This window comes from Macaca nemestrina, chromosome 9 (assembly GCF_043159975.1).
Source record: "Macaca nemestrina isolate mMacNem1 chromosome 9, mMacNem.hap1, whole genome shotgun sequence".
NCBI lineage: Eukaryota > Metazoa > Chordata > Mammalia > Primates > Cercopithecidae > Macaca > Macaca nemestrina.
In genome coordinates, this window is record NC_092133.1 from 73,301,500 (window position 1) to 73,316,566 (window position 15,067).

At 43.9% G+C, this 15,067-nt stretch overlaps 1 protein-coding gene across 21 annotated transcripts in view; it reads right to left on the reverse strand.

Annotated features, from left to right (window-relative positions):
* Nucleotides 1-15,067, reverse strand: part of LOC105465975 (potassium calcium-activated channel subfamily M alpha 1) — a 763,404-nt gene that overhangs the window by 64,061 nt on the left and 684,276 nt on the right. For all 21 annotated transcript variants that reach the window (XM_011714686.3, XM_011714685.3, XM_011714673.3 and 18 more), the window contains 2 exons: nucleotides 13,420-13,644; nucleotides 9,032-9,224 (listed from right to left, as the gene is read on the reverse strand). In XM_011714686.3, the coding sequence (XP_011712988.2) occupies nucleotides 9,032-9,224; nucleotides 13,420-13,644 (418 nt within the window). The remainder of the gene's footprint in view (nucleotides 1-9,031; nucleotides 9,225-13,419; nucleotides 13,645-15,067) is intronic.

Sequence of the window (15,067 nt, forward strand, 5' to 3'; positions counted from 1 at the left end):
TCTCATCTGTAAAATGAAGGGGGTAACTCTCCCTCAGCAGATTGTCAGGGAGATTAAAAAAGATATTACACAGGAATGTGCCTGGTGTATAGTTCACCTGAAAAAAAAATTACATTTTTTTTAAAGAGGCATTAACCAGGCACACAAGTTTTGAGGAGTAAACTGGCACATGAGAGCCAGATGCTAAAACCCTAAGTTCAGTCCAACCCCAACACCACCCCACATCTGCTTTCTGTCTCTGAAGCTAAGATTTCCCTTCACAACAGTTGTCCCAAGCCGGGCCTGAGTGGGGATGCCCTCCATGCACGCAATTGGAAGGAAAAGATTATTTTGTCTGTTTTTACTTTTTCTTCTGCAATCCACTCTCCAAGAAAGTCTTTTATGTATGGAGGGCATAAAACCCTCCATGAGTTCAGAAAGTAGCCCAAGTTTCTCAGTCTCTTATTACAGCTGCTGCTGTTGTTTTTCCTTGTTTCTTTTGCTAGGAATACATTACCAGAATAGTAAATGGCAGGGTTAAAGAGGATCTCTCATGTGATGAAATACGCTATATAGGAAAAATTCTCCTAAGTTGAAGTCATTTAGAAAACAGCTGCAATTGCTGCTTTGCTGAAATACGTCTGCACCTGAGATTCTTGTGATGAGATTCATCTTGTGATGTCCACAGAAGAAATGTAACAGGGCAGTCCCCTTTCTGTACTTGAGACCTGCTCAGAGCCCTAAGCCAGATTTTCTTTATTGTTTAGTAAGCTCTTTTAATGAAATGTACTACTCTTATTATAGAGGACTCAAAATAAGATCTAAATCACAAACCAATAAAAGAAAATTATTGGGCTGGGTATCTAAAGTTACTACCTAGAGGCTACTCCAGTGTGGTATTTATAAATCTCTAAACAGTTAAGTATAATTGTCTTTCTGGTTTTTGGGACAGAAGCCAACAGCCGTTTCAGTTACAACGGAAGAAAAATATTTTAGCGCTGAGCTTTGTTCGTTCAGTGGGTATAAAGAGAAATGGATTCTCCCCCACTGCCATTTCAGAATTGAGAGAGAATATTGTGGTAATGAAATGTTATATGGGAGCAGCTGAAAAAATGCTTCTCTGATTTCAAGGAGGGGGAATGTGTGTGAGGATACATGTATAGGTGTGTCTGCAAGAAACAGCGAGCAGCCTGGGGGTCAGGAAAGCCAAGCTTGTAGAAGTGGGAGAAGGCAGAACCCTGGGAAAAAGGCAGGTGTGGAAGGGTGGTGTGGAAGTTGAAGATGGGGTGGTCTGTCCAATTAATGGAAAAGCCAGATGTGCAGCTGCTCACCCCAATGCCGTCTGCTCCTCATCTTTAAACACAAAGACAGTGCCGTTCAGGAAGGACATGAACGCTTCCACTAAAAGACTCATGACCCCAATCCTGACAAACACCATAGCTCTCCCTCTGGAGTTACAATGCAGATCATATAAAACACAGATCCCTGTGTAATAAAAATCAGGAACATGCTGGATATCCTTAGTTATAAAGGACCACAGAACTCATCTCTCTACCAATCTCCCTCCCATCACAAAGAGCATGTCAGTAACTCTCCTTTGGCAAAGAGACAGGGATAGGAGACTCGCTGCATTGCAGGCTGTCCATGCTATTCTGGAAATATCTTCCTTAAAATCCTGTTCTCCTTAATTATTAACCATTGGCCTTGGTTTTTGTCCAATGGAGCAGAAGATTAAATGGCCCTTTAAGTCTGCTGGCCTTGTTCTCTTAACCACTTGGCAAGTGACATGTTGTCCAGGCACTGCCCCATTCTGGCTGTCCTCTTCACAACATTTTTTTCGTTTGTTTGTCAAATTTCTTCTTCAAATCTTCATAGCTCTTGACACATTCCCTCCTATCCCAACAAAGATGAAACAATCACTGCTCAAAAGAAATGATGCTTTTATCACCAAGGTTTATCTAGCCTGTCTTTACTGATCATTTGAAAATTAACATGCAGAGGTCCTCAATGCATTCTATTCTGTGGATTTGATCCCAGAGTTCCACTTTAGGAAGGCCCATTTAGTTCTGCTTTTTGTCATCCAGTAATTTAGAGATCCTAATCCACATTGTCTCACACAAAGATAAAAGAGAAATCACATTTTCTTCTTTGGAACAGTAAAAGACATCTCAGACTTTAGGATAGGAAAGGTGTACCCTATGCCCCCAATTAATGCTATCGCTCCAAGAACTGCTGCCATACTTCCAAAGAAAAATGTCATTCCCTACTTGAGGCTCTTAACTTTTGTTGAAATGCAGAGAAAGGAGAGTGTCTGCTTATATGCGGATGTTCATTTAGTGTAACTATAGCTTCAGGTCAGTGAGGGTGGGAGGAAAGCTGTGTGTGTGTGTGTGTGTGTGTGTGTGTGTGTGTGTGTGTGTGTGTGTCTATAAAGAGACACAGAATATGGAAAAAAGGCAAGAGGAACTAGGCAGTGGACATACGTCTTGGGTTTGAGATCATGGCTCCTCCCTCCCCTGGGACGTTCGGGACAGGCTCAGCTTTTGGTTCTCTGGCTTCTACCAAAGGTTCCCTCTACCCTCTCTTTCTAAGATGGTCCTTGTCTTCGGTCCTGCAATTCTCTTGCCTCTCTCCCTCTCCCTGAGGCTTTCCTTTGCTCCTAGAGCATGAGCAATGGGTCAGATCACTAGAAGCAACTTTTTCCTGGATTAAGGACTTCATTTCCACCCTTCAGCTTTTCATGCCCATCTGGACTTTCCACTAAGTCCTCGTGGAAATAAACCATGACTAAAACCCAATCCTCCCAATACTGCTTTCTACTGAAGCCTGTCCCTCCACTCTTCCATCCTCTGACCCCCAGAAGGAAGTACACATCCATGCAGACTGATATGTATCTACAGTGACTCCTGCTAGAACCTCCCATTCTTTTTCCAGTCCAAGGTTTCAGGCTTCCATCTGGATAGCCACAGTTCATAACCAGAGTCCTTGCATCGTCTTCCTTTCCACTCCAAACAATGCTTCACAGGGCTGCCAGATCCGTCTCCCTAAAGCTCAGGTCCAATCCCATCACTCTCTTGCTTTGAAACCTTCTGTAACTCCCCAGTGCCTACTAAATTATTTACAGCTTCCTAACTCATAGACACATAAAAATTATTTACAGCTTCCTAACTCAAGAAAGAAAAGAAATTCTTTAATGCCCAACCCACATTTCAGCCTCATCTCTCCCTGCTGCCTTACATGTACCATTTTGGGGCCAAATGGTACTTGTCCCTGTCCCTCTAACACATCCCCAGGGACCTCCGCCCTTACTTCCATTCTCTCTGTCTCAAGCCAGCTCGCTTTGTCCCCACCTGTTATCTTTTTCAAGCATGGAATTAATTACCCTCTTCCTATAAATCTTTAATGACTCCCCCAAATCCAAACCTTTAGCAAGACAAGTCTATACTTTAGGACTGCACCATCCAATGTGGTAGCCACTGGCTATGGGTCACTTTAAATTTTTATATTTGTTAAAATTAAATAAAAGGAAAAATTTAATTCCTAAACACATTTCAAGTGCTCCATAGCCACATGTATTCAAATCATCCACAGATGCCACCTTTTTTTTTTTTTTTTTTTTTTTGAGACAGAGTCTTGCTCTGCCACCCAGGCTGGAGTGCAGTGGTGTAATCTCAGCTCACTGCAGCCTCTGCCTCTCAAACGATTCTCCTGCCTTAGCCTCCCGAGTAGCTGGGACTACAGGGGTGTGCCACCAGGCCTGGCTAATTTTTTGTATTTTTAGTAGAGACGGGGTTTCACTGTGTTAGCTAGGATGGTCTCGATCTCCTGACCTTGTGATCCACCTGCCTTGGCCTCCCAGAGCACTGGGATTACAGACGTTAGCCACCATGCCTGGCTGATGCCACCTCTTCTTGAAAGCCTTCTCAATTCCTCAAAATACATAAACCAAGGATCCCTTTGTGTTCCGCTGTTTCTAGCCTCGTCCTTGTCTCCTTGCACTGTCATTGTTTATGGGGATACCCCCTCCACTCACCTGAGTCCTGCAAGCATAGTGAGTGGCTGAATCCAAGCAACCTTTGGTCACCTTTGTGTTCTGGGCCTTTAGAGTGCCTGATGCATGGAGAACAGCCATTTATTCCTTTTTGTTTTCCTTAGGAGTTACCCTTCCTGGAAGGGTAAGCAGGAAGAAACTACAAGATCCTCATTTCAAAACACTATGAAAGCAGAATGGGAAACGCCATGGCATGCTCCCTCTTTTCAGGTATGAACTGAAGCAGCTCAGAGAGCAGACCCTGCCTCCCTCTGCTCACCCTTTCTTCCAAGATCAGACTCAGTTCTCATCTTTTCGAACCGCAGGGAAATAGTCTGGCAAGAGCCACTGTTGTACCAGCTGATTTAAATTGAAATGTTTTCCCTGGATAAATGTGTGCTAAATAATACACCAGCTCTCCAGCCAAAGGGAAGTGACAGGCACTCTGTAAATAAAGGCACTTAGTTGCTGGTAAAGAGCTGTAAAGTGGTTCTGAGCTGATGTTTGCTGACCAGCAAGAAGAGCTTCATCTGCTTTATATAATTGTCACTGCAGTTTTGCCTGCTGTATATTAAAACTGCATCTCATAGACCCGACTGTCACATTGGATATACCATCTGGCTTGGGGTATGCCACCTTTTTCTGTAATTGTTTTTGACAACAAGCCATCACATCTTGGGTCTTTTCAGAAAGTGTCTGGTCCAGAATCCCTAGGCTGGGTCAGTTCTGACACCATGTGGGCTAGAAAAGTGACATCAAAAGGGAACATGAAAAGAGAACAGAAGAGAAAAGAGAGGCTTTGTTAGTCTAGGAGCCCTAATAACATGCAGTGGCAGTTGTCCAATGAAGGTTCTACTTTCTCAATGTGAAGGCACATTTTTCATGCTAAATTATATCATGTTAGGAAAGCTTTCCATAAGGTTGCATGCATATTCTGGCCCCAGAGCATGGCATTTGTTCGGAGTCCACATCTCTACCCAGTGAGGTTCTAGAGACATGGAAACAGTTCACCAGACAAAGCAGAGCACAAGGTTCCATAAAGGACCACAGAATACATAAGAATGAAAGCAAGGGTGTCAGTGGCCAGAAATCTATGCAGTTATCACTCAGAGGAAGTTAGATTTGTTTCCCAAAATGATAAGAGTAACAAGAAATCCCCAGTACTTTGGGAGACCAAGGTGGGTGGATCACCTGAGGTCGGGAGTTTGAGACCAGCCTGGCCAACATAGTGAGACTCTGTCTCTACTAAAAATACAAAAATTAGTCAGGTGTGGCAGTACACACCTGTAATCCCAGCTACTTGCGAGGCTGAGGCAGGAGAGTCACTTGAACCCAGGAGGTGGAGGTTGCAGTGAGCTGAAATCATACCACTGCCCTCCAGCCTGGGCAACAGAGAGAGACTCTACCTCAAAAAAGAAACAAACAAAAAAAAAAAAAAAAACAGAAGAAGAAAAGAAAAAGAAAGAAAAGACAAAAAAAAAAAAGGAGAGTAACATGAAATCCTTTTCATTCCCCATAATTCCTATTCCCTTGGAGCTTGATCATGCCAAACACCCAGATGAAGGATGGCAAAAGTATCTTAGGCCAGTGGGCACTGCAGTTAGTCAAAAGGGTCTCAGATATAGAGAGGCAGGGAAAGTCCGCTCACAGGCTGACAGGAGCCCAAGGAGTGGGGTGCTGGGTCTGCAGCCAGAAGTGAGCACTGGGGAAGGAGCGATTTCTCTGTGTTGATGGCTCCCACTGGACCACTGCCTTTACAAGGTTAGATTGTCACCAGAGAACAATATTCAAAAACAAGAGAGGAGCAGACAGACAAGAAAACAATGGGACATAAAGCCTTGGTGGGCCTAGAGCTTTGACACTCTCTCTTAGGGAGAGAACAGACTGCTGGCTAGTGAGAGACAAATGCTCCTCTCCACTGCTGACCAGGGGTCTACAAGAATCACTGCTGAGCATAGAGACACATCCTCTGCCGCCTTCTGTCACGTGTGCGGTCTTAGTCCATTTGGGCCACTGTAACAAACACCATAACCTGGGTGACTGATAGACAACAGACATTTATTTCCCACAATTCTGGAGAACGGAAAGTTCAAGGTCAAGGCGCTGGCACATTCAGTCTCTGGTGAGGACTTTCTTGCAGTGTCCTCACATGACAGAAGGGGCACGGGGTCTTTCTCAGGCTTATTTTACTTTATTTATTTATTTGTTTGTTTATTTTATTTTATTTTATTTTATTTTAGACAGAGTCTTGCTCTGTTGCCCAGGCTGGAATGCAGTAGCGCCACCTCGGCTCACTGTAACCTCCACCTCCTGGGTTCAAGCGATTCTCCTGCCTCAGCCTCCTGAGTAGCTGGGATTACAGGTGCCCGCCACCACAGCCGGGTAATTTTTTTGTGTTTTTAGTAGAGATGGGGTTTTGCCATGTTGGCCAGGTGGTCTCAAACTCCTAACCTCAGGTGATCTGCCCGCCTCAGCCTCCCAAGGCGTGAGCCACCGTGCCCAGCCTCAGGCTTCTTTTATAAGGACACCAGCCCCATTCATGAGGGCTCCACCTCACGACCTAAACACCTCCCAAAGGCCTCACCACCTAATATATCACCTTGAGGGTTAGGATTTCACTGTATGTATTTGGCAGGGAGTAGGTAGAGGGGACAAAAACATTCAGACCATAACTGTGTGCATGTGTGTATACAAAAGAAAGAGTGCCCTTCTTTTTTCCTTTGGAGGAAAAATAAGCTCCCTTTCTCTTTCCTCCGTATCTCCTGTCAAAACCTATTTTTCTTGCTTATCCTGTCCTAAAAAAGAATAAAGAAGGCTTTTGGGCACCGGGGAGTGGAAAAATTGTTACCAGTTTGGCCTTTATATAGGATCTAAGAGGCTGGGATAAAGTTTAGGAGAACTGGAAGGAACATCTATATCAGATGTGTATTTAACTAAATTATACTCTGAGATTCTAATCTACGGCCCTGGAAAATCATGATGATTGAGTTTGGAAGAAACAGTCATGTTGGGGAAAGGGAGTGTTTTCCTGCCCCCTCCTGCTGGCTTCTGTCTCTACTTAAAGGGAGAATCACAGCTTCCACTTTTTTCCACTCCCCTTGATGGTTCACTCCTCCCCAGGAGAGGAGGATCATCTACCAAGGGTTGGTCACGTCCTGTTCATGTGAAGGTTTACCGTGCTTTAAAGGGGTACATTTGAGTTGCCTGGGGATCTTGTTGGAATACAGACTCTGACCCGGCAGGTCTGGGATGTGCCATGAGATTCTGTAACTCTAACAGCCTCCCCCAACAGACACCCATACTGTGGCAGGGCAGAGAGGACACATATTGAAGGTCAAGGGCTTAAAGGCAGGAACCAAATGCCAGCTTGCCTCTTTTGCCTTCTAGAACGTTAGCTTGCTGTCTTCTCACATCCTCTCTTGCCTGTGCTACCTAGGCAGGCCGCACAGGAGGCAGGCTCTGACTCTTCAGGATGCAGCTGGGAGTAAGCTCAGAGCCTCTCCTAGGCCTTCACACGTTGTGCTGTCCTGCGGGCACAGCTGAGCAGGTGGATACCAATATTTAGATTTGGGTGTGGCAGGGAGGATGGTTGTGTGGAGAGGTCAAAAATTAGGCTTCAGGCTGTATCAAGGTGATATCAGAAGGACAGAAGTCATTTCACATGCAACACCAAAGGGGAAGGTTCTCTTAAGCTTGACCAGAAGCTGCTGTGAATCTCAAGATCCTCAGGGAAGCCCCAGCCCCTCTCTCAGTCCCTAGCAGTGAAGACACTGGCTCCTAGAAAGCTCATCTGAGAGATGATTTGAACCCAGGTCGGCCAGGGTCTGGCTGCCGTTGCCTCCAAAGAATCAAAGCCTATCTTTCTCCTCCACTTTCCAAATCTCACCCCAGTGCCCATCTCCACCAGTTGACTCTAGCCCAGAGCCATGCAGGGAAGAGGATTCTAGGAACTATTGTTCCTGGCTTTTCTGCAATGCTAAGCAAATGTTAGAAGGCAGTGGTGGTGATGTCAAGTTGACAAAAGATAATGTAGCTCACAGATCCAGGATGCATGATTCAGCTGAGTTTCTAGAAAGCCTAGCATGACGGGAAGGAGGTCAGACGCTTGCCCAGCTATCAATGAGATGATGCTTCATATCCCAGTAGCCATAGCTCTCATGGGCTGTGCTCCTACAGCCTTCCATCCTGGGCTGATGGGATTCAGGTCCCCATCAGGCAGCCAATGCCACTGTCTCGTAGCTCGTCTGTAACAATGATCCTCCAATTCATGGCAAGCCGACACGGAGGTGTCACTCAAAGGAAAATGCTTTGCATCCTATCCTGCCAGATCCTGATTACGGAGGTCATTTGTTATGAAGGTTTTGCTGTGTTGCCTTTCTGAGACCCCTAGACATCTTTACTTGTAACCACCTGCCCAGGGTCCCAAAGCAAATGACAGAAAAGACTAGGGGCAGAGTAGGAAGGCAGACGTGTGTCACTTAAGGCTGCTTTGCCTCCGATAGGAAAATGTGTGGTCTGACAAGTGTCACCACTTGCTAAATGACTTTTAGTGTCCATAGAGTTGCTGCTCTCCAGAGATTACCATCCCTCGGTCAGCAGAGTCCTAGAGGCAGTTCTAACAATAGCAAAGTTTCCCTCCCATCCCAGCCCAATGGCAAAAACATATATTGGAAGGAAACAGTCAGAATTGTGCAGCCAGCATCTTTTCAGTGATCTGACATTTAGATGATGACACTGGTCATGAAGCCACTCTTTGGGAAAGCTGAGGGGGTGGCCATTTAAAGGCTTGTTTATCCTCTGGAAAGGCAACCTAGTCTGTGTGTGGGTGACCAGGTCTCAAGCCTGCACGGGAATGGAAAGAAGAGGCAGCAGATGCCCCTTGGAAAGCCATCATAGCTACCGCAGGTTTCACTGCCAGGCAGGCTGATGTGAGCCTCTTTGAATTACTGAGTGAAGGATATCCCTCTTGCCAGCCCCTGTCCCCCGTAGGCACAGCAAAGAAGTATTACAGGCTGTCCTTACCTTGGGAATTAGCCTGCAAGACCCCGATGCTGTCATCAAACTGCATAGATTTGATGTTGAGTGACGCCAAGATGCATTCCTTGTCCTGCAGCGAAGTATCATCAATATTATTCTGATTGGCTGACAGGATAACGCACATGTCACAGAGGTTGATGTTGACAGCCCTTAAATCAGCCCGACTTAATGGTGTACCCTTTGGCATAGAGGAAAGGAAAAAAAAAAAAAACAGAGGTGGGGAAGAGAGAGAGAGAGAGAGAAAGGAGCAAAAGTGAGAGGAGAGGAAAAGAGGAAAAAAATAAAAACAAATTAAAGATGGAGTCGGAGCTTTGGGAAATTATTTAACAAGTATCTTTTTTATGCCTTGACATTAAGCTGGCCTAACTACATTCAAGGGAATAGGAGCTGTGTGCTAATCTAAAGGGTAGCCGGTGCTGATGGCAGCATTTTAAGCTTGCTCTCAATACTCAATCAAGCTATTACAACAAACGCGGGAGAGGAATAATGCCAGGGTTCTACATCTTCTTCCTGCCTGGAAATTGTCTTGATTTAAGTAACTGTCCTGTGGCAACCTCTGGCTTTCAGAACGTAACGAGGGGGTGGGTTTCAAGTGCCTGTTTATTTAATAGCAGGTCACTTCTGTCTCAGGCAAAAGACAGCAGTTTCAACGCAGCCAAGGGGAAATGGCCAGTGAGCATGGAGTGATGAGGTGGGCCTGGACATGTGGCTCAATGTGGAGGCTATGGATGGAGTGGAATTAATGTGTGTAATGCAAAAGAGATATGGAAAGGAGTTAAGCTTCAGGTCATATAATTTTATTGCATATTTTCAGCAAGAAAAAGTACACAAGGAAATGGCCTAATTGTCCAACAACATAGGAATGGTGAAATATACTTTTGGACTTGCACACAATGAAAATGTATGCAGGAGGTAAAGAGGCAGAGCTGGCTGCCCATGCAGGCATCAGTTTAGAAGCCTCTCTAAGATAGAGGGGGAAGTGAAAAAAAAGTTCTAGAGCAGTTAAAAAAGTATAGTTTCATTTATGTAAAAAAATCCCACAAAATAAAATTACATATATATAAATGTATGTAAATTTGGAAGGAAAGCACAGGAAAAATACCCATTACACTAATAACGGTAATTCCCTCTGGGAAGGGAAATAGGATTGGTGGGGGTGAGGGGAAAGTTTGCTTTTGACTTTATATATTTCTATATTGTTTGAATATTTTATAACAAGAATATATTAGTATATTACAAATATACAAATATATACTTATTAAAAAATAAATAAGCCAGTAAACAGATTTTTTAACATAAAAAATAACAACAAAAGACAGTGGAAAAATCCCGGATCCAGGAGGTAACAACAGAGTCCAGGAATGCAAGCGCAGGATAAAATAGAAGGGTTAGAGTTGAAGGACAGGGCCATGGCCTCCACATGCTCTGTGTCTTCAGGCGGAGCCACAGCAAAATCATCAGGCCACCCCATGTCATAGCTCCCCAGTGGACATGCAGCATCATTTTGGGGCTCCCGTCTGGCCACCAGCTTCACTGGCCCTCTAGCCTGAATCTAGCTTCCTCTTTGCCTATGTGGTGACCTGAGTTACCTTCAACTCACCGATTGTGTAGACCAAGGGTTCGCCAACTACCACCTATCTGTGAATGTCCTCCTGTAATCTGCCTTTCTGGAGAACTGGCTTTGAGAAGAAGAGACTTGGCTGCAGAGATGGAGCCTATCTACCCTCTTTTATGAGTCAGTGGTAGTCATGATTCTATTCTCAGCCCCTAAAATATTGTGCAACTATGGAGGAAGGGGCATTTAGCACTGTGGGTGCTGCTGAGACACAACTAGTTCCAGGCTCTAGAGCAGCATCTTTTTGAGAGAAGGAGAATGCCCTCTTTTCCTGTGATCTCTTGGTACAAAACAAGTCTGATCGACTTCCTGAATCATTTTGCCAGTACATAAGCCTCAATTGCCTGCATCCATATTCTTTTAATTTTCACTTTGTAGGGAAGCCAGCCATAATTGTGATATAAGATGATCCCTGTGCAGTTGTACACACATGATTTCAAACCACAAGAAATACAAATGACATACACAGAAATCGCTTATGTTTCTCTGGGCTGGCCCTATAGGCAGGGTACTGTTTAACCAATAAACTCTGTGAAGACATAGGTGAAGGCCCATTTCGTGAAAATCTATTGTGCCTGAGTATGTTAAATTTTGGAGGGTTTGAAAAAGACCTGCAAAGATGACAGCTCATTCACATATATGAAGACAGATGAGTGAACATGTACAAGGGCGCACAGAGCCAGGTGCGGTGGCTCAGGCCTGTAATCCCAGCACTTTGGGAGGCCAAGGCGGGTGAATCACCTGAGGTCAGCAGTTTGTGACCATCCTGGCCAACATGGTGAAACCCTGTCTCTACTAAAAATACAAAAAATTAGCTGGGTATGGTGGTGTACGCCTGTAATCCCAGCTACTCAGGAGGCTGAGGCAGGAGAATCACTTGAACTCAAGAGGTGGAGGTTGCAGTGAGCTGAGATCGTGCCAGTGCACTCTAGCCTGGGCAACAAGAGTGAAACTCCATCTCAAAATTTAAAAAAAAAGAAAACAAGGTCACACAGGAGGAAACACACACAAACACACAACACACACACACAAATACCAAATATCACACATATAACCATCTCTCTACACACACAAACACACGCAGACTCATGTATCCTGGTAAAATAATAAACTCTTTACAAAGACACTTTTAGAGGTCAGGGGACTATGTGAAGGAGCACATGAAAGAAAGATAACCATGGAATCATATAATCAAATTGACCATATTTCTGGAATTAGCGAAGTATATATATGCTTATGCTCTCCTCTGTGTATGACTGTTTGTCTATAGGTGATTATTTTCAATTGTCTGTGCTCACTAAGGCAGTGGGTTTTTGCCCCAGCATCCAAAAGATAACTGTCTGATCTTTTTCATACTCCTTTAAATATTTATTGAGTCCCTATTGTGCCAGCATTATGTAAAGACACATGGTGGCATCTAATGAGTAACGAGTACTACTTGTGGATAGATTCTTACGTGTTCTTTAATGAATTATATTACTTGGCTCTTTTTCCCCCCATTTCTGAGGTTTCGGAAGCTGATAACAGAAATAATAGATTTTAGCTTTGTAAGTGGGACAAACCCAGACCTCTTGACATGTAGAGAGATCCATGTTCCTCAGTTTTTGTTTTTGTTTTTGTTTTTGTTTTTGTTTGAGGCAGGGTCTTGTTCTGTTGCCCAGGCTGGAGTAAAGTGGTGCTTTCATAGCCCCCTGCAGCCTCGACCTCCCAGGCTCAAGTGATCCTCCCAACTCAGTCTCAAGTAGCTGGAACTAAAAGCATGCACCACTACATTGAGCTAATTTTTTAAACTTTTTGTAGAGAAGAGGTCTCACCATGTTGCCCAGGCTGCTCATGAACTCCTGAGCTTAAGTGGTCCTCCCGCCTCAGCATTCCAAAGTGCAGGGATTACAGGGATTAGCCACTGCACCCGGCCCCTATTTCTTAGTTTTAGGGATGTGAACTTACAAGAAAAATATTTGGAAGAGAGGTGAGATTTGCATGAATTTGTGATGTAGAGAATTACATCAAACACTGAAATGCATAATTCTCTACAATGTTTTGAGAGTTTGTGGACTATGCATTCACTATGATTAAGAAGTAGTTAATCACATGACTCCTAAATCCCATATCCTCACACTAAATTGTGGAGTCCCAGACTGTTTTTTCAGACTGAAGTCCTAATGTTTTGCGGTCAAGAGTATCATGCACACATTCACACACGGACACACACACACACAAACACAACCATGAACACATTGCGGGACTTCTAAACGAACAGGGGTTAGGGGCTGAGCTGCAGAAGGAGTTGGCCTTCTGTACAGCAGAAATAAAGAACTCTGTTCTTTGCATTTATTTAGTTAAACACAGAAGGTGGCACAGATCAAGGTTTCTTCAAGCATTAAAAATGCCCTAAGTATAACGCTATAAATAGTTCTGTAAGCAAATCCTTACTATAAACATCATAATATAACAATGCTCTAGGTTTTGTATAGGCAGGAATGAGAGAGTGTTTAGACACTGATATGGTTAATATACTTGATACAAGCTAAACTTCATCCCTGATGACGGACTGAACTTGGCTGCAAATTCCTTTTAATAAGGTCTCCCAGGGTTTGGATTTTCCTTGACAGAGCATAGGGGAAGTGCTGAGTCCTCAGGCCCATATCCAGATGAAGAAGCACAGGCATGATCAAAGCTACAACTATTATATCCATCTGGGATTTTCTTTTGTGAATGAAAAGAAGAAAAGGCATCAATAATGTGACCTTGGACTTACAGGCAATATGGACACTTTGGGGAAGTTATGAAGCGTCTCCCATTCCCGCTTGAGGTACTCAATAGAGCCCACAAACACAATGTGCTTGAGCTCATGGTAATGAAAGTTGCTGGCACGGAGCGGCATCACCAGGTTCCGAAGGCCGATCAGGGCTGAGCTGACATCGCCAAAGATGCAGACCACGACATGGCCACTCAGGACGGTCATGGCGGCTTCACTTCGAGTCTGCAACAGGGAGAAGTGTGTAAGCGTCAGAGAGAAGACTGCGTAGGGCTGTCGTAAGGAGTGGAAAAATCATTTGTGCAAAGAATGAAGCAAATATTTGCTGAGAGCTTACTATGTGCTATTATGTTTATTTCATCAATGTTATATATGTGCCATACAAAGCTATAATTTGAGCATGTGTATATGTATTATATTTATGTAATAAATGTATCCAAATGTATACCCATGCACATTGCTGCCTTCTTTGACAAAAGATTTAAGAAAGAGATGCCATAAATACGTGTGAGAAGATCTTCATAATAATTTTCAGGAGGTAAAATAAAAAGGAAAAGGAATATTTATGCTATTTGGAAAGAGAAGTCTTCATTTCCATGAAACTATTGATTAAATGAGCTGCCTTTTCTGGCCTGCTTGCTGAGATGATGATAAAATGGTCAGATGCCTGCACTGGGCTCAGTTGGAGAAATTTGAGTTTGGAATTCTAGACTTATCAGTGAGATGTCCATGCATCAGCAGGTGGAATATGCTACCTAAAGCCAGGAGTAGAAAACTATGACCCACAGGCCAAATCTGGCCCACCACGTTCTTTTGTATGTTCAGTGAACTAAAAATGGTTTCTGTGCTTCAAAATGGTTGAAAAAAAATCAAAAGAAGACTATGTTATAATCTGTGAAAATTACATAAAGTTCAAATTCCCACCAAGTTGTACTGGAATGCAGCCATGCTCATACATTTAGGTATTGCCTATGGCTGCTTTTATGCTACAACAGCAGAGCTGATCAGTAGCAACAGAGATCTTATACCCTGAAAAACCTAAATTATTCATTACATGACTTATTACAGAAAAAGTTTGCTGACCCCTGTCCAATGCTGCCTTGGAGTTTCCAGGGACATTTCTGGAGGGGCCTGCTTTGCTTACATCATTCGGAGAAAAGATCTCCCCAAATAATCATTACAAGGGGCTAGAGAGAGATTAGTAAGAGCAACAGAGCAGTGTCTTCCTCCAACTCCAAACCTCTATCTACAAAGCAGACAAATGAAAGAACACAGTCACTCTATTAGAGGAGAACCCCAACTTCCCAGGAAATACAACTGTTCAGTCACTGCTGGTCCTTTGATTCACTGAGCTAGTGAGGCCAGGAGGCTAGCTGTGAACCTTTGTCCAATGCCTCCCATCCCTGTCCACCCACTGCATGCCTGGCTGGCCCCATGTGGCTTACAATGCTTTGGGGGAGGCATATTAATGTCCACTGTACATATCAAACTCTGCTTGATTTAATCTCTAGAATTGATGGCTGCATTGATTGTATAAATGCCAATATTGCAATTCACGACAATGTCAGGGTTATTACAGTAACCCCCAAGGAGAGGAGGAAGCTAGCTTTCACTACCTGATCGTTAGAATAAAGCAGGGGCTGTCACC